Source organism: Nicotiana tomentosiformis, chromosome 12 (assembly GCF_000390325.3).
Source record: "Nicotiana tomentosiformis chromosome 12, ASM39032v3, whole genome shotgun sequence".
In the NCBI taxonomy this organism is placed as follows: Eukaryota; Viridiplantae; Streptophyta; class Magnoliopsida; order Solanales; family Solanaceae; genus Nicotiana; species Nicotiana tomentosiformis.
In genome coordinates, this window is record NC_090823.1 from 32,526,773 (window position 1) to 32,551,161 (window position 24,389).

The 24,389-nt window shown below is 38.4% G+C and overlaps 1 protein-coding gene across 1 annotated transcript; it reads left to right on the forward strand.

The window, feature by feature from the left end:
* Window positions 1–15,193: 15,193 nt before the first annotated feature.
* LOC138902435 (uncharacterized) lies at window positions 15,194–15,776 on the forward strand. The gene is made up of 3 exons (XM_070190302.1): window positions 15,194–15,505; window positions 15,590–15,646; window positions 15,723–15,776. The coding sequence occupies exons 1-3, from the start codon at window positions 15,194–15,196 to the stop codon at window positions 15,774–15,776; spliced, it is 423 nt and encodes a 140-aa protein (XP_070046403.1).
* Window positions 15,777–24,389: the final 8,613 nt, after the last annotated feature.

Here is a 24,389-nt window from a genome sequence, read left to right on the forward strand (position 1 = left end):
CAACTCAAACTTACGTGCCAACTTACGTGCAAAGAATTGTTGTGATCGTCCAAAATTGCAGAAGCTTCTCTTCCGATTTCAAACTTTTTATCTAAGTTCAGAATTCAACTTTCTCGTCCAAAATTCACCATAAAATTACAGTAAGTTATAAAGTTTTAGATATCTCTATATGCTTTTGTGGGTTTGTGTGAATTTTTATTTCGTCACTGAAGAATAAGATGCTAGGAATTTAATTTTTTTTTCTTTTCTGTATTGATAATGTTAAGGACATCGCGTCCTTAACTCAGTGATTGTTCTGTAAATATTGAGGACATAATGTTAAGGATTTGGTGTCCTTAACATGACTGTTGTTCTAAAAAATATTAAGGATAAAGTATCCTGTGTTTTGCAACTTGTATTAATAAAGTTAAGGACACGATGTCCTTAACTTCATGACTGTTGTTCTAAATATTAAGGACATAGTGTCCTGTATTTGCAAATTATATTAATAAAGTTAAGGACACAATGTCCTTAACTTCATGACTGTTATTCAAAATATTAAGGACACCATGTCCTTAATATTTTCACTGCACACAGCAAAGTTAAGGACACAATGTCCTTAACTTTTTCACTGCACACATCAAAGTTAAGGACAACTTGTCCTTAACTTTTACAATGCACACATCAAAGTTAAGGACAACTTGCCCTTAACTTTTACAATACACATATTGAAGTTAAGGACATCATGTCCTTAACTTTTTCAATGCACACATCCAAGTTAAGGACACCATGTCCTTAACATTTTGATTGCACATATCAAAATTAAGGACATAGTGTCCTGTTTTTGCAACTTTTACTGATAAAGTTTAGGACATGATGTCCTTAACTTCATGACTACTGTGTAAAAATTAAGGACATAGTGTCCTATTTTTGCAACCTATACTAATAAAGTTTAGGACATGATGTCCTTAACTTCATGACTACTGTGTAAATATTAAGGACATAGTGTCCTGTAGTTGCAAATTGTATTAATAAAGTTAAGGAAACGATGTCCTTAACTTCATGACTATTGTTCTAAATATCAAGGACAACATGTCCTTAATATTTTCACTGTACACAGCAAAGTTAAGGACACAATGTCCTTAACTTTTTCACTGCACACATCAAAGTTAAGGACAACTTGTCCTTAACTTTTACAATGCACACATTGAAGTTAAGGACATCATGTCCTTAACTTTTACAATGCACACATCCAAGTTAAGGACACCATGTCCTTAACATTTTGACTGCACACATCAAAGTTAAGGACATAATGTCCTGTTTTTACAACTTGTACTGATAAAGTTTAGGACATGATGTCCTTAACTTCATGACTACTGTGTAAAAATTAAGGACATAGTTCTTGTTTTTGCAACCTATACTAATATAGTTTAGGACATGATGTCCTTAACTTCATAACTACTGTGTAAATATTAAGGACATAGTGTCCTCTATTTGTAACTTGTATTGATAAAGTTTAGGACATGATATTCTTAACTTCATGACTGTTGTTCTAAATAGTAAGGACATAGTGTCCTGTGTTTTGCAACTTGTATTGATAAAGTTTAGGATATCTTGTCCTTAACTTCACGATTGTTGTATAAATATGTCCTGAATTTCCCATTTTCTTGACTTGCAAGATGGATACAATATGTATTATAGTTGCTTTTAATGGTAGATGGACTGCAGGCTATAAGTATCTTGATCATCAAACAAAGCTTGTTCTAGTACCTGAGGCAATTCGATTTGAAGATTTAATTAACCAGGTCTTTGAAGTTATTGAATTGGATAGAGACAAATTTGAAGCATTGATATGGTTTGATATCAATCTGGGAACAAGCAAGGTAATGCTTGTATCCAAAGATTTAGATCTTCACACATGTATATAGTTACTAAAACGTCATTCACTCTTCAAGGGTTGTCGTTTCATTGTTGATATTTCGGAACGAGTTTTTGATTCTACAAGCACCTTTGAACATGTCAATACAGAAATTCAACAAGATAATCAAGACAAATGCCAACAGATAATGGAAATAGATGTGGTTGAAGCTCAACCAATAACTGAAGAGGTGCTTCAAACATTTGATTCTATTCAAGTAGAAGGACAAAGCATTATAGAGATCGACAACGAACAAGCTTTGGGTATTCAAGTCTTAGAGAGTGCACCAGTAATAGACGAAGTTGCTGAAAAAACCTTTACTCAACTAACTAGACAAAGCTCAAATTCGAAACAAAAAGAATACCCAACTACGATATTAAGAGAAAATGCTTCGTTGGATGAAATAAAAGTGGGATCAATATTTGACAAAAAGAAGAGTATAATTAACTGTTTTTCCAATATAGCAATTAAAGGACATTTTGAATTCAAGGTTGTTAAATCAAGCTCAACAAGATATTCGTTGAAATGCAATGATGATAGGTGTGGGTGGTGTGTGCGTGCTTTCAGAATTAAAGATTTAACACTATTCAAGATAGTAAAGATTAAGAAAAATCATAACTGCTCAGTTAACACTATGAAAGCTGATCAAAGGCATGTAACTTCAAAGTTGATTAGTGGTTACATTATCGACAATCTTCGAGACCCAAGGTTTGAAGTTACACCAGCCTTTGTCATGGCAGAAATGCAAAAATTGCATGGACTAGACATTGGTTATCACAAGGCATGGCATGCTATTCAACGTGCTTCAGCTTTGATAAGTGAAACTCCTGAAGAGAATTATGAATTATTGTCTTTATACTTATATATGATGAAAAGTAAAAATCCGGGAACATACACTAACATAAAGATAGATGATAACAACAGGTAAACAATCAAAAAGAGTTTATTAGTCTGTTTTATAAACTTTAGGACATGATGTCCTTAACTTGGATGTGTGCAATGAAAATGTTAAGGACATGGTGTCCTTAACTTTGATGTGTGCAGTGAAAAAGCTAAGGACATGGTGTCCTTAACTTGGATATGTGCAATGAAAAAGTTAAGGACATGGTGTCCTTAACTTTGATATGTGCAGTGAAAATGTTAAGGACATGGTGTCCTTAACTTTGATGTGTACAGTGAAAATGTTAAGGCCATGGTGTCCTTAACTTTGATGTGTGCAGTGAAAATGTTAAGGAAATGGTGTCCTTAACTTTGATGTGTGCATTGTAAAAGTTAAGGACATGGTGTCCTTAACTTTGATATGTGCAATGAAAAAGTTAAGGACATTGTGTCCTTAACTTTGCTGTGTGCAGTGAAAATATTAAGGACATGGTATCCTTAACTTTGATGTGTGCAGTGAAAAAGTTAACAAGATGGTGTCCTTAACTTTGATGTGTCCAGTGAAAAAGTTTAGGACATGGTGTCCTTAACTTTGATGTGTGCAGTGAAAAAGTAAAGGACATTGTGTCCTTAACTTTGCTGTGTGTAGTGAAAATGTTAAGGACATGGTGTCCTTAACTTTGATGTGTGCAGTGAAAAAGTTAACGAGATGGTGTCCTTAACTTTGATGTGTGTAGTGAAAATGTTAAGGACGTGGTGTCCTTAACTTTGATATATGCAGTGAAAATGTTAAGGAAATTGTGTCCTTAACTTTGATGTGTGCAGTGAAAATGTTAAGGACATGGTGTCCTTAACTTTGATGTGTGCAGTGAAAATGTTAAGGACATGGTGTCTTTAACTTTGATGTGTGCATTATAATAGTTAAGGACATGGTGTCCTTAACTTTGATGTGTGCATTATAAAAGTTAAGGACATGGTGTCCTTAACTATGATGTGTGCATTCTAAAAGTTAAGAAAAAGTTCTCCTTAACTTTGATGTGTGCACTGAAAATGTTAAGGACATTGTGTCCTTAACTTTGATATGTGCAGTGAAAATATTAAGGATTTAGTGTCCTGTATTTTTAAACCTTCTGTTAAACTGTATTTTCAAGTTTCTTTATATGTTTTATGCATATGGATCATCAATAGCTGGTTGGAATCATTGTAAACTAGTGATTGCTGTTGATGCAACTTCTTTAAAGTCAAAATATCGTGGTGTTTTAATGATTTCAGTTTTAAAGGATGCAAATAACCAAATATTCCCACTAGCCTTTGGAGTTGCAGAGTCTGAAAATAACAATTCCTATGAGTGGTACTTTAGTGAGCTTCGCAATGCAATAGGGAGCCGTGACAATTTAATTTTTTAATCGGATAGGCATCAATCTATTGCACATGGCATTGAAAAGGTATATCCTGAAAACCACCATGGGATTTGTATATATCATTTGAAGCAGAAGCTAAAGCGAAGGAAAGTGAAAAGTTGTCACGACCCAAAATTAACCCCTGTCGTGATGGCGCCTATCATGGGACTAGGCAACCGACTCATTTCCAAAACAAAATGATATTTTCATTTCAAAGATAATTTCAAGGTTATTTAACATAAAACCTCCATTTAAAGAGTTCAAATCAAAGAAAAACAGAAGTGCGGAAAAGAAAAGCTCGACATCGGGGTGTCACTAGTCATGAGCATCTACTATAATCTGTCTAATAATATCAAGGCTAACTCAGCTTGAAAAATAGCTAAATACTACTAGAGGAGGATAAGAGGTAGAAGAGCAGGGGCTGCAATCGCCAAACAACTACCTTGCTATCTCCAAGAAAATCTGCAACCAGAACACTCAATAACCGCTACCGTGTCCAGCCACACCTGGATCTGCACACAAGGTGCAGGGAGTAACGTGAGTACGCCAACTCAGTAAGTAACAATAATAAATAAAAACTGAGTAGTAGTGACGAGCAATAAAGCATATAACGTTCATATCAGGAAATCTCAGTAAAATACCACATGCTCTTAAAAATCAGGATTTGAATAAAACATCTCGTTTAAACCCAGTTCCAATAAAAAAACATTTTAAAGACATTTTTATTTTCCAATAGTTTTTCAAACAAAGGCTCAATGCAAAGGTGAGCAAAAAAAATGATGAAATCATAAACAGCCACTCGGGCAGATCTCACAGTCACTCGTGCCACTCGGGCATACCTCACAATCACTCTTGCCACTCAGGCATACCTTACAATCAATCTTGCCACTTGGGCATACCTCACAATCACTCTTGCCTCCCAGTCACTCAGCACTCGGCACTCGCACTCAGTAGGTACCTGCGCTCACTGGGGATGTGTACAGACTCTGGAGGGGCTCCTTCAGCCCAAGCGCTATAATCTGCACGGACAACTCACGTGCGATAATAATAAAGTATACTGCAGGCGGGTAGCCACGATCCACACTCATCCTCACAAATTAGGCCCTCGGCCTCACTCAGTCATAAACCTCTCAAGCCACTCGGGCATTTCAGTAAAATAGGGCATTCGACCCAAAACATTTATATGCATCAAAATAGAATCATAAAACAGAGTTATGCAGTAAACAAGTATAAACATAACTGAGTATAGACTTTCAATCGAAAACAATGAGAGGATGGTAAGAAACAGACTCTAAGGGTCCAAACAGCATTGGCGCAAGGCCCAAATATGGCATTCAGCCCAATTTACATAAATTCTTTCTAAAACATATAAGTATCATATGGTTTCAACAAAGTATGCAACTTTACAGTTGTTACGGGACGGACCAAGTCACAAATTCCCAACAGTGCATGCCCACACGCCCGTCACCTAGCATGTGCGTCACTAAAATAGTAGAATGATACAAAATCCGGGGTTTCATACCCTCAGGACTAGATTTACAATCGTTACTTACCTCAAACCGGTCAAATCTCTACCCCGCAATGCTCTTGCCTCTGGACTCGGCCTCCAAATGCTCCAAATCTATTCACAATCAGTATAATACCATCAATATACGCTAATAGAATGAATTCCATAAGAAAAGCTTCAAAATTAGACCAAAACCCGAAATTGGCTCAAATATTGCTTGTGGGGACCACGTCTCGGAACCCGACAAAAGTTACAAAATATGAAGCCCATTCAACCACGAGTCTAACCATATAAATTTTACCAAAATCCGACCTCAACTCGACTCTCAAATCTACAAATCTTATTTCTAAATTTTCTAAGTTCCAATCTCTGATTTACACCTCAAAATCATGTAATCTAGTCAGATTACTCGATGATAATTCACTATGATGGAGTAGAAATGATCACAAGGGACTTACCTCAAGTTTTCCTTGAAAACATATCAAAAATTGCCTCTCCCCAAGCTCAAATTTGTCAAAATGGCAAATGGGACGAAGTCCCTATTTTTATAATTCTGCCCAGAGATCCTCGGTTCTGCCTTCGATTGAGGTCCTCGATCCTGCCCCTCGATCCTGGTTCTCGATCCTGGGCTCGATCATGGCTTCGATCGTGCCCCTCGACCATGAGCTCGATCTGGGCTTCGATCGTGGCCCTCGACCCTAAGCTCGATCTGGGCTTCGATCGTGGCCCTCGACCCTGAGCTCGATCTGGGCTTCGATTTCTGAGCAGAAGCAATTTCCAACAGAAGGAAATTGCAGCAGCTGTTCTAGTTCAATGTTTGATCCGTTAACCATCCGAAACTCACCCGAGGCCCTCGGGACCTCAACCAAATATACCAACAAGTCCTAAAATATCATACAAACTTAGTCGCATTCTCAAATCACGTCAAACAACGCTAAAACCATGAATTACACCCCAATTCAAGCCTAATGAACTTTGAAATTTCTAATTTCTACAAACAACTCCGGAACCTATCAAATCACGTCCGATTGACCTCAAATTTTGCACACAAGTCATAAATGACATAACAGAGGTATTCCAATTTTTAGAATCGGATTTCGACCCCGATATCAAAAAGTCAACTCCCCGGTCAAACTTTTCAAAAATAAAACTTTCGGCATTTCAAGCCTAATTCCTAAGCCCAAATAATATTTCGGACACGCTCCTAAGCCCAAAATCACCATACGGAGCTATTGGAATCATCAAAATTCAAATCCGAGGTCGTTTACATATAGGTCCATATCCAGTCTACTTTTCTAACTTAAAATTTTCAATTATGAGACTAAGTGTCTCATTTCACTCCGAGTTCCTTCCGGACTCAAACCAACTAACCTGATATAACATAATATAGTTGAATAACACAAAAAGAAGTGGGAAAGGGGAAAACAGGGTTACAACTCTCGAAACGACCGGCCGGGTCATTACATCCTCCCCCTCTTAAACATCTGTTCGTCCTCAAACGGGTCTAGAAACATACATGGAGTCTCGAATAGGTGTGGATATCTGCTCCGCATCTCCCGCCCAGTCTCCCAAGTGGCCTCCTCCATAGGCTGACCTCTCCATTGCACCTTCACTGAAGTTATATCCTTTGACCTCAACCTTCGAACCTGCGAATCCAAAATCACCTCGGCTCTACATCATAAGTCATATCACCCTCTAACTGAACCGTGCTGAAATCCAAAACATGGGACAGATCTCCAATATACTTTCGGAGCATGGAAACATGAAACACTGGATGCACACTCGACAAGCTGGGTGGCAAGGCAAGGCATAAGCTACCTCTCCTATCCTCTGAAGCACCTCAAAAGGCCCACTGAACTGGGGGCTCAACTTGCCCCTCTTCCCAAACCTCATAACACCCTTCATGGGTGATACCTTCAGCAAAACCTTCTCCCCAACCATAAAAGACACATTACGGACCTTCCTATCAGCGTAGCTCTTCTGCTTAGACTGCGCCGTGCGAAGCTGCTCCTGAATCAATTTCACCTTATCTAATGCGTCCTGGACCAAGTCTGTACCTAAGAGCCTTGCCTCACCCGGCTCAAACCATCCAACTGGAGATCTACACCTCCTCCCATACAAAGCCTCGTACGGAGCCATCTGAATACTCGACTGATAACTGTTGTTATATGCAAACTCTACGAGAGGCAAAAACTGGTCCCATGAACCCCCAAAATCAATGACACAAGCATGCAACATGTCCTCCAATATCTGAATAGTACGCTCGGACTGCCCGTCCGTCTGATAGTGAAAAGTTGTGCTTAACTCAACCTGAGTACCCAACTCTCGCTGCACGGCCCTCCAAAACTGCGATGTGAACTGAGTACCCCTATCTGAAATGATGGAAACTGGGACACCATGCAGGCGAACGATCTCTCGGATGTAAATTTCAGCCAACCGCTCTGAAGAGTAAGTAGTACCAATTTGAATAAAGTGCGCAGACTTGGTCAGCCAATCCACAATAACCCAAATAGCATCGAACTTCCTCGAAGTCTGTAGGAGCCCAACTACAAAGTCCATAGTGATCCGCTCCCACTTCCACTCTGGGATCTCTAACCTCTGAAGCAAGCCACCCGATCTTTGATGCTCATACTTAACCTGCTGACAGTTTAGACATCGAGCCACAAACCCAACTATATCCTTCTTCATCCGCCTCCACCAATAGTGCTACCTCAAATCCTGGTACATCTTCACGGCACCCGGATGGATGGAATACCGAGAGCTGTGGGCTTCTTCAAGAATCAGCTCTTGAAGCCCATCTACATTAGGCACACATATCCGGCCCTGCATTCTCAGCACCCCGTCATCACCAATAGTCACATCCCTAGCATCACCTCTCCGAACCCTATCTTGAAGAATGAGCAAGTGAGGGTCATCATACTGACGCTCCCTGATACGGTCATAAAGAGAAGACCTAGAGACCACACAAGCCAATACCCGACTAGGCTCCGAAATATCCAATCTGACAAGCTGGCCTGCCAAGGTCTGAACATCTAATGCCAAAGGTCTCTCTGCTACTAGAAGATAGGCTAAACTCCCCAAACTCTCTTCCCGGCGACTCAAAGCATCGGCCACCACATTGGCCTTCCCCGGATGGTACAAAATAGTGATATCATAGTCCTTAAGAAGCTCCAACTATCTCTGTTGACGTAAATTAAGATCCTTCTGCTTTAACAGATACTGCAGACTCTGGTGATCAGTATAGATTTCACAATGAACCCCATACAAATAATGACGCCAAATTTTCAAGGTGTGAACAATGGCTGCTAACTCAAGATCATGGATAGGATAGTTCTTCTCATGGGTCTTCAACTAGCGCGAGGCATAGGCAATCACCCTACCCTCCTGCATCAAAATACAACCAATGCCTATCCTCGAGGCATCACAATACACGGTGTACTAATCTGAAGTTGATGGTAAAACTAACATTGGAGCTGTGGTCAAAGTAGTCTTGAGCTTCTGAAAGCTCTCCTCACATTCATCCGACCACCTGAATGGAGCACCCTTTTGGGTCAATTTTGTCAAGGGTGATGCAATAGATGAAAATCCTTCCACAAAGCGACGGTAGTAACCCGCCAAACCAAGAAAGCTCCTAATCTCTGTGGCTGAGGACGGTCTGGGCCAACTCTGCACCGCCTCTATCTTCTTCGGATCCGCCTGAATACCCTCACTGGACACCACGTGCCCCAAGAATGCTACTGAACTGAGCCAAAACTCACATTTAGAGAACTTTGCATAAAGTTTCTCCTTCCTCAATCTCTGCAATACAACCCTCAAATGCTGAGCGTGCTCTTCCTGGCTACGAGAGTACACCAGGATATCGTCAATGAATACAACGATTAATGAGTCCAAATAGGGTTGGAATACACTGTTCATCAGATGCATGAACGCTGCTGGGGCATTGGTCAACCCAAAAGACATCACCTAGAACTCATAATGGCCATATCGGGTTCTGAAAGCTGTCTTGAGAATATCTGAATCCCGAATCTTCAGCTGGTGATAACCGGACCTCAAATCAATCTTGGAGAACACCCTCGCTCCCTGAAGCTGGTCGAATAAATCATCAATACGAGGCAAAGGATACTTGTTCTTGACTGTGACCTTGTTCAATTGCCTGTAATCAATACACATTCTTATGGAACCATCCTTCTTTTTCACAAATAGAACCGGTGCACCCCAAGGTGACATACTAGGCTAAATAAACCCCTTATCAAGGAGTTCCTGAAGCTGTTCTTTCAATTCCTTCAACTCCGCCGGTGCCATACGATACGGTGGAATAGAAATGGGCTGAGTGCCCGACACCAAATCAATACCAAAGTCAATATCCCTGTCAGGCGGCATGCCCGGTAGGTCTGCAGGAAACACATCCGAAAAATCACGTACCACAGGAACATAATCAGTGACAGGAGTCTCTGCACTAACATCCCTCACAAAAGCCAAATAAGATAGACAACCCTTCTCAACCATGCACCGAGCCTTCAAATATGAAATCACCCTACTTGGTACATAATCTACAGAACCGCTCCACTCAACCCTCAAAATTCCTGGCATAGCCAACGTAACCTTCTTAGCGTGATAATCTAGAATAGCATGACATGGAGATAACCAATCCATACCCAATATCATATCAAAGTCAACCATACTGAACAACAATAGATCTACTCGGGTCTCCAGACCCCCAATAGTCACCACACATGACCGATATACACGGTCCACAATAATAGTATCGCCCACAGGAGTAGATACATGTACAGATGAAACTAAGGACTCACGAGGCATATCCAGAAAATGGGCAAAATACGAGGAAACATATGAATACGTGGAACCAGGGTCAAATAATATTGAAGCATCTCTGTGGCAAACTGAGACAATCACAGCATCTGAAGCAATAGCATCTGGTCTGACAGGGAGAGCATAGAAACGAGCCTGACCACCCCCTGATCTACCTCCCCCTCTAGGGCGACCCCTAGCTGATTGACCTCCACTCCGGGTGGTGAGGTAGCTGGTGCTGTAGTTGGAGGTTGACTCCTCTACTGAGATAGACCTCTATGACGATGAGGACACTGCCTCCACATATGCCCAAGCTCCCCACACTCAAAACAACTCCCTGGTGCTGGCGGCGGAAACTGAAGGGAACCCCTAGCACCAGGATGACTGGTAGAAGAACCTGGCATGGAAGAGCCCTGAACAGGTAGAGCACGGGATGAACTCTGAACTGGAAGGGCACTAAGTGATGAGTGGCCCTGATGAGAACTGTGAGAACCATGGCTAGATGATGCACCCCGATGAAATGGCCGAGCTGACTGAGCTTGTCTGAAATGACGACCTCTAATGTGCTGGAACTGATCCCCAAAAGAAGCACCGCTGAATCCACCCTGACCACGAGGCCTCTTGGCCTCCCGCTCAACCCTCTCCTGATCGTGAACCATCTCAATCTACCTAGCAATGTTGACAACCTCATCAAAGGTAGCACCCGAAACTTGCTCTCTGGTCATGAGCAACTGTAGCTGATAAGTGAAGCCATCAATAAACCTCATGATCCTCTCTCTGTCCGTGGGAACCAACCAGATAGCATGACGGGCCAAATCGGAGAACCGCATCTCATACTGCATCACAGACATATCACCCTAGCGTAGCCACTCAAACTGTCTACACAGCTCCTCTCTGTAGGATTGAGGCACGAACTTCTCCAAAAAGATCACGGAGAACTGCTACCAAGTAAGGGGTGCTACGCCAACAGGCCTACGCCTCTCGTAAGTCTCCCACCATCTGAGTGCAGCCCTAGAAAACTGAAAGGTAGTGAACGAGACCCCACAAGTCTCCAAAATACCAGCAGTACGGAGTATCCTCTGACACCTGTCCAAAAAGTCCTGAGCGTCCTCTCTCTCTGTGCCAGGTGGTGGCTGAAGTCTCCTAAACCTCTCCAACCTATGCTAATCATCCTCAGGCATAGCAGGAAACACGTAATCCTGAGCAATAGCAACCGGATGGGCTGGTGGTGCCTCTGGTGTCTGAAGTCCCTGAATAACCTGCTCGGGTGTGCGAGCGACAGGAGTCTGAGTGCCTCCCCTGGCCTGAGATGTGGTTGCGGTCGTCGAAATAGAGACCGCCTGAGCAAGGCCGGTACACGCTGACAGAATCTGAGCTAGGGCCTTCTGAAGGCCTGGAATCACAATAGGCACATGTGGTGCCTGAGCTGGTGCATCAATAACTAGAACTTGGTCCTGATCTGGGACAACCGGTGGATCTGTAGGTACTGCCCCAACTGCTGTACGGGCTGCACCTCTACCCCTACCACGGCCTCTACCGCAGCCTCGGCCTCTCACGGCCCTGGCTGGTGGTACTGGTGGCTGGCCCTCCTGACCGGTAGTACGAGTCCTCACCATCTGTGAGAGAATGAAACAACAGATGTTTAGTTACTAGAATCAACAGATTCGCACGACAAGAATTCAAGAATGTGGAGTTTCCTAAAGGTTCTGCAGCCTCCTGAAGATAAGTACAGACGTCTCCGTACCGATCCACAAGACTCTACTAAACCCGCTCATGACTCGCGAGACCTATGTAACCTAGGCTTTGATACCAATCTGTCACGACCCAAAACTAACCCCTGTCGTGATGGCACCTATCGTGGAACTAGGCAAGTCGACTCATTTCCACGGGGTGTCACTAGTCATGAGCATCTACTATAATCTATCTAACAATATCAAGGCTAACTCAGCCTGGAAAATAGCTAAATACTACTAGAGGAAGATAAGAGGGAGAAGAGCAGGGGCTGCGATCGCCAAACAGCTACCTTGCTATCTCCAAGAAAATCTGCAACCAGAACACTCAATAACCGCTACCGTGTCCAGCCACACCTGGATCTGCACACAAGGTGCAGGGAGTAACGTGAGTACGCCAACTCAGTAAGTAACAACAATAAATAAAGACTAAGCAGTAGTGACGAGCAATAAAGCATATAACGTTCATATCAGGAAATCTTAGTAAAATACCACATGCTCTTAAAAATCAGGATTTGAATAAAACATCTCGTTTAAACCCAGTTCCAATAAAAATCATTTTAAAGACATTTTTATTTTCCAATAGTTTTTCAAACAAAGACTCAATGCAAAGGTGAGCAAAAAAAATGATGAAATCATAAACAGCCACTCGTGTCACTCGGGCATACCTCACAATCACTCTTGTCACTCGGGCATACCTCACAATCACTCTTGCCACTCGGGCATACCTCACAATCAATCTTGCCTCCCAATCACTCAGCACTCGGCACTCGGCACTTGGCACTCGGCACTCGCACTCAGTAGGTACCTGCGCTCACTGGGATTGTGTACAGACTCCGGAGGGGCTCTTTCAGCCCAAGCGCTATAATCTGCACGGACAACTCATGTGCGATAATAATAAAGTATGCTGCAGGCGGGCATCCTCGATCCACACTCATCCTCACAAATTAGGCCCTCGGCCTCACTCAGTCATAAACCTCTCAAGACACTCGGGCATTTCAGTAAAACAGGGCATTCGACACAAAATATTTATATGCATCAAAATAGAGTCATAAAATAGAGTTATGCAGTAAACAAGTATAAACATGATTGAGTATAGACTTTCAATCGAAAACAATGAGAGGATGGTAAGAAATAGACCCTAAGGGTCCAAACAGCATTGGCGCAAGGCCCAAACATGGCATTCAGCCCAATTTACATAAATTCTTTCTAAAACATATAAGTATCATATGGTTTCAACAAAGTATGCAACTTTACAATTGTTACGGGATAGACCAAGTCACAAATTCCCAACAGTGCAAGCCCACACGCCCGTCACCTAGCATGTGCGTCACTAAAATAGTAGAATGATACAAAATCCAGGGTTTCATACCCTCAGGACTAGATTTACAATCGTTACTTACCTCAAACCGGTCAAATCTCTACCCTGCAATGCTCTTGCCTCTGGACTCAGCCTCCAAATGCTCTAAATCTATTCACAATCAGTATAATACCATCAATATACGCTAATAGAATGAATTCCACAAGAAAAGCTTCAAAATTAGACCAAAATCCGAAATTGGCTCAAAAATCGCTTGTGGGGCCCCATCTCGAAACCCGACAAAAGTTACAAAATACGAAAGCCCATTCAACCACGAGTCTAACCATATAAATTTTACCAAAATCTGACCTCAACTCGACTCTCAAATCTACAAATCTTATTTCTAAATTTTCTAAGTTCCAATCTCTGATTTATACCTCAAAATCATGTAATCTAGTCGAATTACTCGATGATAATTCACTATGATGGAGTAGAAATGATCACAAGGGACTTACCTCAAGTTTTTCTTGAAAATATATCAAAAATCTCCTCTCCCCAAGCTCCAATTTGTCAAAATGGCAAATGGGACGAAGTCCTTATTTTTATAATTCTGCCCAGACATCCTCGGTTCTGCCTCGATCTTGGTCCTCGATCTTGGCCTTCGATCGAGGTCCTCGATCCTGGTCCTCGGTCCTGCCCCTCAATTCTGGTTCTCGATCCTGGGCTCTATCATGGCTTCGATCGTGCCCCTCGACCCTGGGCTCGATCATGCCTTTGATCGTGGCCCTCGACCCTATGCTCAATCTGGGCTTCGATTGTGGCCCTCGACCCTGAGCTCGATCTGGGCTTCGATCATGGCCCTCGACCCTGAGCTCGATCTGGGCTTCGATTTCTGAGCAGAAGCAATTTCCAACAGAAGGAAATTGCAGCAGCTGTTTTAGTTCAATTTTTGATCCGTTAACCATCCGAAACTCACTCGAGGCCCTCGGGACCTCAACCAAATATACCAACAAGTTCTAAAACATCATACAAACTTAGTCGCATCCTCAAATCACGTCAAACAACGCTAAAACCATGAATTACACCCCAATTCAAGCCTAATGAACTTTGAAATTTCTAATTTCTACAAACAACTCCGGAACCTATCAAATCACGTCTGATTGACCTCAAATTTTTCACACAAGTACTAAATGACATAACAGAGGTATTCCAATTTTTAGAATCAGATTCCGACCCCGATATCAAAAAGTCAACCCCCCGGTTAAACTTCTCAAAAATAAAACTTTCGGCATTTCAAGCCTAATTCCTCTACGGACTCCCAAATAATATTCTGGACACGCTCCTAAGCCCAAAATCACCATACGGAGCTATTGGAATCATCAAAATTCAAATCCGAGGTCGTTAACATATAGGTCCATATCCGGTCCACTTTTCTAACTTAAAATTTTTAATTATGATACTAAGTGTCTCATTTTACTCTGAGTTCCTTCCGGATTCGAACCAACTAACCCGATATAACATAATATAGTTGAATAACACAAAAAGAAGTAGGAATGGAGAAAACAGGGTTACAACTCTCGAAACGACCGGCCGAGTCGTTATAAAAGTGAGGTCATAAAACTTTTCCAAAGTGCTGCAAGAGTATACAGGTGCAAAGAATTTGATCTATACATGTCAGATATAGCAAAAATTGATAAGAAGACTTTTGACTACTTGATGGAAGAACTACCGGAAAGGTGGGCACGTTCTTATAGTCCACGACGAAGATATGACATGCTCACAACAAACATAGTTGAGTCAATGAATTCTATGCTATTAGAAGCAAGGGAGTTGCCTATATTAAGAATGATGGATTTCATCCAAGTGAAGCTGCAACATTGGTTTTATGAAAGAAGAAATGAAGCAGAAAGAACTTTTTATGACGTTTCTTGTTGGGTAGAAGAGGAATTGAAGAAAAAGATAGATTTAGCTTTTACTTTAAATGTAAGTATTATGTTCTTACTTTAGCTTATTATTTTAATGATAATTTAACATAATGTACTAACTTATAGTTTTTCAACTTTGAAGGTCTTCCCTGCTGATTCATGGCGTTCTAGAGTTGAGGAAGAAGGAATTACTTTCTTGGTGGACTTAAACAAAAGAACATGTGATTGTTTTCAGTTTCAATTTGATTAATTACCATGTATACATGCAATTGCAGCTATCGAGAAGAGAAACATCAAGAAGTCCAATTTCTGCTCGGACTGGTACTTAAAGGAATCTTGGCTGAAAACATATGAAAGACAAATACATCATGTAGGACATACAGATTCTTGGATTGTACCAGAGAGTGTTAAGTCACAAATTATTAAACCTCCAGATTTCAAAGTCCCGCCAGGTAGAAGGCAGAAGAAAAGGCATACCGAATCATCAAAAATAACATTCAAATGTGGTCGTTGCAGAAGAATTGATCATAATAGAACATCTTGTATATATATTCTCCGGCAGTCCATCCATTTTCAAGGAAGCATAGAGAATAATAGATATATCCACTTATATTTATCTACTTTTTTAAGTTTTTGCTATAAATTGGATTCATTTAGATTGTTTTATTTGAGCAAGTAAACATTAGCAGATGGTTATATAAAAGATGTCCTGAATTTTTAAAGTTTCTTTCCACTTACTTGCTCTTTGTTTCTTTTTCTTTTTCTGGGAGTTTAATTTACCTTTGTCGGACCAATTATTGTTTATGGGATTTTATTCTTGTCGTAAGTAAACAAGAAAGTCCTTTTCTTTATATAATTTGACGCCTGCAACTTGCTACATCTTTATTTTTAAAATGAGATTGGTACAAGTAAAACTTAAGGACATAATCTTTTACAAGTCCTGAAAATTTCAAGTATGAATCTAATATTAAGGGCATAAATTTCTAAAATGTCTTTAACTTCTGGAAATCTCAGATTATTATCTAGATTTCTAGAAGTTCAGGACATTTCAGAAAAATATGTCATGAATATTATTTTCATCCTTCAACAAATCAGGACGTTTATGAACATAATGTCTTGAAGTTCTACAACAATCAAGTATCTTTTGCTATATCTCTACAGATTTAATAAAAAACTGGCAATTTAAAATGGACAAATCAGTAGTTATAAAATTGACACCTACAACTTGCTAAATACAGCTTGCTACATCTTATTTTTAAAATGAGATTGGTACAAGTAGACTTCAGGACATAATTTTTTGAAACGTCCTGAACGTTTGAAGTATGAATCTAATATATAAGACATATTATTTCTAAAATGTCCTTAACTTTTGGAAATCTCAGTTTATTGTCTATATTCCAGAAGTTTAGCACATTTAAAAAAATATGTCTTGAATATTATTTTCATCCTTCAACAAATAAGGATGTAGTTAACAGATTCTGAAGTTCTACAACAATCAATGTGTGTTGCTTTGAATTTCTAAAAACTTCAAGACAATTTAATCAAAGATTGGCCCTTTAAAACTGTGAAAAAATGGACAAATCAATAGTTAACAGAAAGAAAGAAATTAATAACACGATGCCTTCATATTACTGCTGAAACTGTAATTTAGCATAGTTGTGACCAAAATATTATGCTATGCAAACAAAATAAAGTGCCTTGTGACAATTTACAGGATATTTCAGAATTCATATGGATTCTTTACAGCAATTTTATACCAATTTCACTAAAGCTGACTTTCTTTACTACTACACTACAACTCCTTTGGGCAGGAAGTTTCATTTTCACTATCATAGTCGTCGCCGACATTTTCTAGTGGTGTATCATAATCAAAATTTCTTTTCCACTCTCCATGTGCCCAAAGATTTGCTGCAAGTTCTTTTCTGAAGTTTGATATGTCCTCAGGTTGGAATTTCTCCACATCCTTTCCCATCATCAACAACTCCGCATACTTGATTAGGAATGCACCACAATCAGTCCTAAGAAAAATATGGAGTCAATTAAACAATATCTTTAATAAAATAAATCTAAAGTACATATAAATTATATAGCAAATGACAACACGTACGATCCACTTTGGTGTGATGATCTTTGCCACTGAATATCAAATTTGTTGAATGCATTTCCAAAAGACTTGTGATTTTTCTCAAACTGTGGGAACTTTAGGAAGTGGGGGATCATGCGTGCATACATTTCAATGTGTTTCATTCCTTTCTCATATGGCTCACTATATATGGAATCGTACACATCAATCTTTCTCTCATTCAAGTCCAATACCCCCAAAAGAAAATGTGTCACAACATCATTATCTTCTGAAGGAAGCTGACATGGAAAAAAGATTTTGTCAACCTCTGTCCAAGCAATTCCACATCTACGATTGCCACCCCACACATATGGTGTGAGAACCAACTGATTATCATCACACCAAAATAAATCTGAAACATCTTCATTAAAATCCTTATACACAATTAGCATATAGTTATCAAAAAGTATATCTGTAGTTGTGCAACAAAAAGGATGGGCGCAAGGGTGGTAGCGTTCCTTCTTTCTCAAATAATACAGGGCAATGTCAATATGCTTCATAAAAAGGCAAAAAAAGAAAACAAATCCATCAGTCATAAATAAATAAAAAACAATAAATTAAGAAGAAAGAAAACAAATGCCTTGTGAATTATCAAACCTTATCATCAAGTACAAAGCTACTATCTGCAAACTCAAGGAAGAACATTTTTCTACTGATTTTTTGATGTTACAATTTATATGGATTCTTTCTCACGCCATTATCCTCAGCATATATATCAGTTTTTCCCCTTAAAATTTTGAAAATATCAAAGTTAGAAAGTTTATAAGTTACTTCTCAATTCCTAATTAAGGACACTTCGTCCTGAACTTACAGTAACAAGGTCATAAGTTTAGGACACTTGGTCCTGAAGTTAGAGTTGCAAATTCAAAATTTAAGGACAGGATGTCCTTAACTTACAGTTATAAGTTCAAAAGTTAAGGACACTTGGTCCTGAACTTAGACTTACTAGCTCATAAATTAAAGGACAATTAGTCATGAACGTAGAGTAACAAACGCATAAGTTAAGGACAATTGGTCCTGAACTTAGAGTGGAAGTTCAAAAATTAAGGACACTTGGTCCTGAAGTTAGAGTTGCAAATTCAAAAGTTAAGGACATAATGTCCTTAACTTACAGTTACAAGTTCAAAAGTTAAGGACACTTGGTCCTGAACTTAGACTTACTAGCTCATAAATTAAATGACAATTAGTCATGAACTTAGAGTAACAAGCGCGTAAGTTAAGGACAATTGGTTCTGAACTTAGAGTGGAAGTTCAAAAATTAAGGACACTTGGTCCTGAAGTTAGAGTTGAAAATTCAAAAGTTAAGGACATATAGTCCTTAACTTACAGTTACAAGTTCAAAAGTTAAGGACACTTGGTCCTGGACTTAGACTTACTAGCTCATAAATTAAAGGACAATTAGTCATGAACTTAGAGTAACAAGCTCATAAGTTAAGGACAATTGGTCCTGAACTTAGAGTGGAAGTTCAAAAATTAAGGAAACTTGGTCCTGAAGTTAGAGTTACAAATTCAAAAATTAAGGACAGGTAGTCCTTAACTTACAGTTACAAGTTCAAAAGTTAAGGACACTTGGTCCTGAACTTAGACTTACAAGCTCATAAATTAAAGTCCTGAACTTAGAGTAACAAGCTCATAAGTTAAAGTCCTGAACTTAGAGTAACAAGCTCATAAGTTAAGGACAATTGGTCTTGAACTTAGAGTGGAAGTTCAAAAATTAAGGACATTTGGTCCTGAAGGTAGAGTTGCAAATTTAAAAATTAAGGACAGGTAGTCCTTAACTTACAGTTACAAGTTAAAAAGTTAAGGACAGTTAGTCCTGAACTTAGACTTACAATCTCAAAAGTTAAGGACACTTAATCCTTAACTTAGAGTTACAAGCTCAAACACTTTGGACATTTAGTCATGAAGTTAGAGTTGGAAGCTCAATACATATAGTCCTGAATTTAAAATTACAAGTTCAAGACACAAATATGAGCAATTAAGAAATAATTTGCGACCTTTCCATTTCTCCTTGCCCAACCACCCAATGAATTTCTTCAATAAGTTTTCATCATCTTTGGCATAATGAAAAATACATGTACGAGTATATTTTGATTTTATCCAGCCTGTATACTTAGGAGTATTTTTATTGTGCGCCATCGATATTCCTCTTTTTCTTTTCTGTTCAAAAGGAGATTTCAATTGCCAACTAAGCTTATTATTCCTTTTCCCTCGACCAAGCTCTTCTTCAACATTTCCTTCAACCTCCATAGACAAACCCTCATCAATGCTCATTTGTGTAGTCGGAGGAGTAGGAGTAAGAATAGCAAAAGATGGACCATTAAAACCAATACTATCTCTCTCTTCCTTTTCCTAGTATATTGGTTAACGACTTCATTTTTGTTTTGCTCTGCAAGCAATACTATATATACATTAGTTTACTGCAAGTCGTCAATTCTATGAATTGTCAAATGAAGAGACAAAAACTAAGGACATAATTTTTGAAATGTCCTGACAATTTGAATTATGAATACAATATTAAGGACACAATCAATACTTGTGTTGGCCACGCTGCTCTTGTATTTTTTTAACAGACAATAGTGTTGGCATATTGCTTGCATTTTCTTTATCTTGCAAATGTTCTCCATGTTCTTCGATTGCAAGTTCACAAGATTCTGCAAAATATTTACAGGAGCTAACACAATTAGTACTTGTTACTAATCATTGATTAAAACAAACATGTATAAGATAAAAAAAACTCCGTCTAACCTTTTGCAACTGTCAAGATCATGCCAGTTAAATCATTATCTTGACTAGCATTTTTTTGGCTTCCAATATTGTCTGTAAGAGAGAGGTGTAGAGATATCATACGTTCCTTCTATACATTTGTAAACAATCTCACTTATGCTTGTTCCTTGGGTATTTTCTATGTCTTGAGATTGTCCTCCACTTTTCTCTTTTGAAATTTCATCATCTTGATAGTCCACTCCATCTTCTTTCCTTGTAGTTTCAAAAGATTCTGTAACATTTACAATTAATACTTGTTACTAATAGTTTACTAAAACTAACATTCAACATGTCATGAAAATTCCATCTAACCTTGATTGGTATCATTTTGATTTCCAAATTTCTCTTTAAGTGAGAGAGGTGTAGATAGATCATATATTTTTTCAACACATTTGCATACAATCTCACTTATACTTGTTCCCAATGGATTTTCTAAATCCTGAGATTGCACTCCAGATTTACAAATTATGTCTGTTACACTTGTCTCTTTTGGATTTTCCTCGTCTTGACATTCCATTCCATCTTGAACTTGCACTCCATCAAAAGATTCTACACACATTTGTAATCACAAAAAAAGTTTGTATGTATTATGCTATTGAATATAAATTTCAATGATAACAAATTCAAAAACTGTATCTAACCTTTCCCAATTTCGATGCCAATATCAGTTTCATCTTCTAGATGCGCATCTCTATAATCGCTTTCATAATGATCTTATACATGCACATCTATATCATCACATTGATCATTAACTGCATCTTTGCTAATTGGAACACTAGGTTCTCTCTCTATGGTCCTTTCATGAGGTTTGTCAAGAAGCTTCAATAAAGTATCAATCTTTGATCCTAGGTTTTTCTTTAAAGCCTGTGAGATAGTATTTAAAATAAGAATCATAATGTTAGCTGCTTATAAGTTACGGACATTGGTCCTTAACATAGAGGTACAAGCTCACAAATTAAGAACAAGTGTTCCTTAACTTAGAGTTACAAGAACAACAATTAAGGACATGTAGTCCTGAACTTAGAGTTACAAGTTAAAAAGTTAAGGACAGGTAGTCCTACACTTCAAGTTACAAGCTCACAAATTAAGGACACTTGGTCTTTAACTTAGAGTTACAAGCACAGAAATTAAGGACAGTTAGTCCTGAACTTAGAGTTCCAAGTTCAAAAAATAAGGAAATGTAGTCCTGAACTTAGAGTTATAAGTTAAAAAGTTAGGACAAATAGTCCTAAACTTCAAGTTACAAGTACAGAAATTAAGGGCAGGTAGTCCTGAACTTAGAGTTCCAACTTAAAAAAAATAAGGACATGTAGTCCTGAACTTAGAGTTACAAGTTATAAAGTTAAGGACATGTAGTCCTGAACTTAGAGTTACAAGTTAAAAAGTTAAGGACAGGTAGTCCTGAACTTAGAGTTACAAGTTGAAAAGTAAAGGACATGTAGTCCTGAACGTAGAGCTACAAGTTAAAAAGTTAAGGACATGTAGTCCTGAACTTAGAGTTAAAAGTTAAAAAGTTAAGGACAGGTAGTCCTAAACTTCAAGTTACAAGCTCACAAATTAAGGACACTTGGTCCTTAACTTAGAGTTACAAGCACATAAATTAAGGACATGTAGTCCTGAACTTAGAGTTACAAGTTAAAAAGTTAAGGACAAATAGTCCTAAACTTCAAGTTACAAGTACAGAAATTAAGGACAGGTAGTCATGAACTCAGAGCTCCAAGTTAAAAACATAAGGACATGTAGTCCTGAATTTAGAGTTACAAGTTATAAAGTTAAGGATACGTAGTCCTGAACTTAGAGTTACAAGTTAAAAAGTTCAGGACAGGTAGTCCTGAACTTAGAGTTACAAGCTAAAAAGTTAAGGACATGTATCCTAAACTTAGAGCTACAAGTTAAAAAGTTAAGGACATGTAGTCCTGAACTTAGAGTTACAAGTTAAGAAGTTAAGGATAGATAGTCCTAAACTTCAAGTTACAAGCTCACAAATTAAGGACACTTGGTCCTTAACTTAGAGTTACAAGCACAGATATTAAGGACATGTAGTCCTGAACTTAGAGTTACAAGTTAAAAACTTAATAACATGTAGTCCTGAACTTAGAGTTACAAGTTAAAAAGTTAAGGACATGTAGTCCTGAACTTAGAGTTACAAGTTAAAAAGTTAAGGAAAGGTAGTCCTGAACTTCAAGTTACAAGCTCACAAATTAAGGACACTTAGTCCTTAACTTAGAGTTACAAGCACATAAATTAAGGACATGTAATCCTTAACTTAGAGTTCCAAGTTCAAAAAATAAGGACATGTAGTCCTCAACTTAGAGTTACAAGCTAAAAAGTTAAGGACATGTAGTCCTGAACTTAGAGTCACAAGTTCAAAAGTTAAGAATAGGAAGTCCTAAACTGAGAGTTACAAGCTCCAAAATCAAGGACATGGTGTCCTTAACTTAGAGTTACAAGCATAGAAATTAAGGATATTACCTTGATGTCATTTTGAATCCTTTTTTCTGATAAAGCTATTTTTTGATGTATTCTAGTACATTCTACCTCTATATCCTTTTTGAACTTCTCCGATAATCTCTGAATCAAAAACCATAAAAACAAAAAAGTCTCTTAAGCAAAAATAAGCAAATAAAAAACTAATGGTATTCAAAGACAAAAAACCTACGTTAACAATTTTCTTAAGCAAGACTTCATCAAATTGTGTTGAAGGCATTGAACTTTGATTTTGAGACAATGGCACATGCACACTAGTGGGATCCGCATCTACTTCAGAAGAAAAAAATGGTACCATCTCGAGCAACTGATACAACTATTATATAAGGAAAAAAAACGTAAGTATTTAGAACTAAAACACATAAACAAAAAAATAGCTAGTAATCCTGTTAACTTACTTTTTTATTATGGAAGTATTTTTTACATAGGGTGTCATAATGTGGAGATTTCATATCTAAATAATATAGCATCCGGGGGAACCCACATTCTCTGAAGTTCACAAATTATTTTTCCTGAAAAATTGGGAATACTTCCATAATCCAAACACAGAAGGCGAAAGGGAAGCCAAGTATAGTATAACTGTCCTTCTCTTTATCTTTCTCTTTCTCATTCTCATTCTCATTCTCATTGTCTGAAGTATTTTGTTTGGGCTTCAAGCAACTCTTCAACGATTTTAGTAACTTTTCATAACAAAGAGAGCCCCAATTGAAAGAAGAGCAGAGTTCATCGTCATCTACGATTTTCATTACCTGCTCATACATATTCTGATTCTTGCGCTTCCCCATCAACACAGATTCAACAAAATAAATTGTTGCCAACTTCACCGCATCGTCATGGCTGCCTAAAAATGATGCAGTTGTACCATATGGGTGAGTAGTAATAAAATGCCACAAATCGCCTAACTCGATTATATCCTTTCCAGGGAAGTAGACTTTCGAAAGCCTATTCGCTCTTTCACGTAAAACTTTGAAGTCCACCGAAGAAGAACATTTCAACCCAGTAATTATCTAGAACGCTTCACGTGTAAACTTCACTTCATGATCAAAAACCTTGAATGCCATTGAATGCGAGTCATTGCTTATAATTTCTGAAAGTAACACACAATGAATAAGTCTACCACAGAACTTCACACCTTGTAATCGGAAAAAGTTTTCGAAAATACCATCCCTCAACTTCTTCCATTGCGTGTTCGACAAGAAACTTTTTATTGTTTCCTTATACTGAAAATCTCCTTTCCAATAGCTCATCGAATTATGCCAATCATCAAACTCGAAAACACGATCTCCTTCCATTAGCACACTACAAAGAAGGAAATAGAACGTAAACATTAGGACTATTTTTTTGAAATATCCTTTATATTAAACTACAAAACTAAAATCCAGGACCTAAGTAGATGTATCTTTAATAGAAGAGCAGTAAACTAAAATTAGCTTACAAATTCTTAGGACTATTTTTTTAAAATGTCCTTAATAATTAAACTACAAAACTAAAATTTAGGACCTAAGTAGATGCATCTTTAATAGAAGAACAATAAACTAAAATTATCTTACAAATTCTTAGGACTATT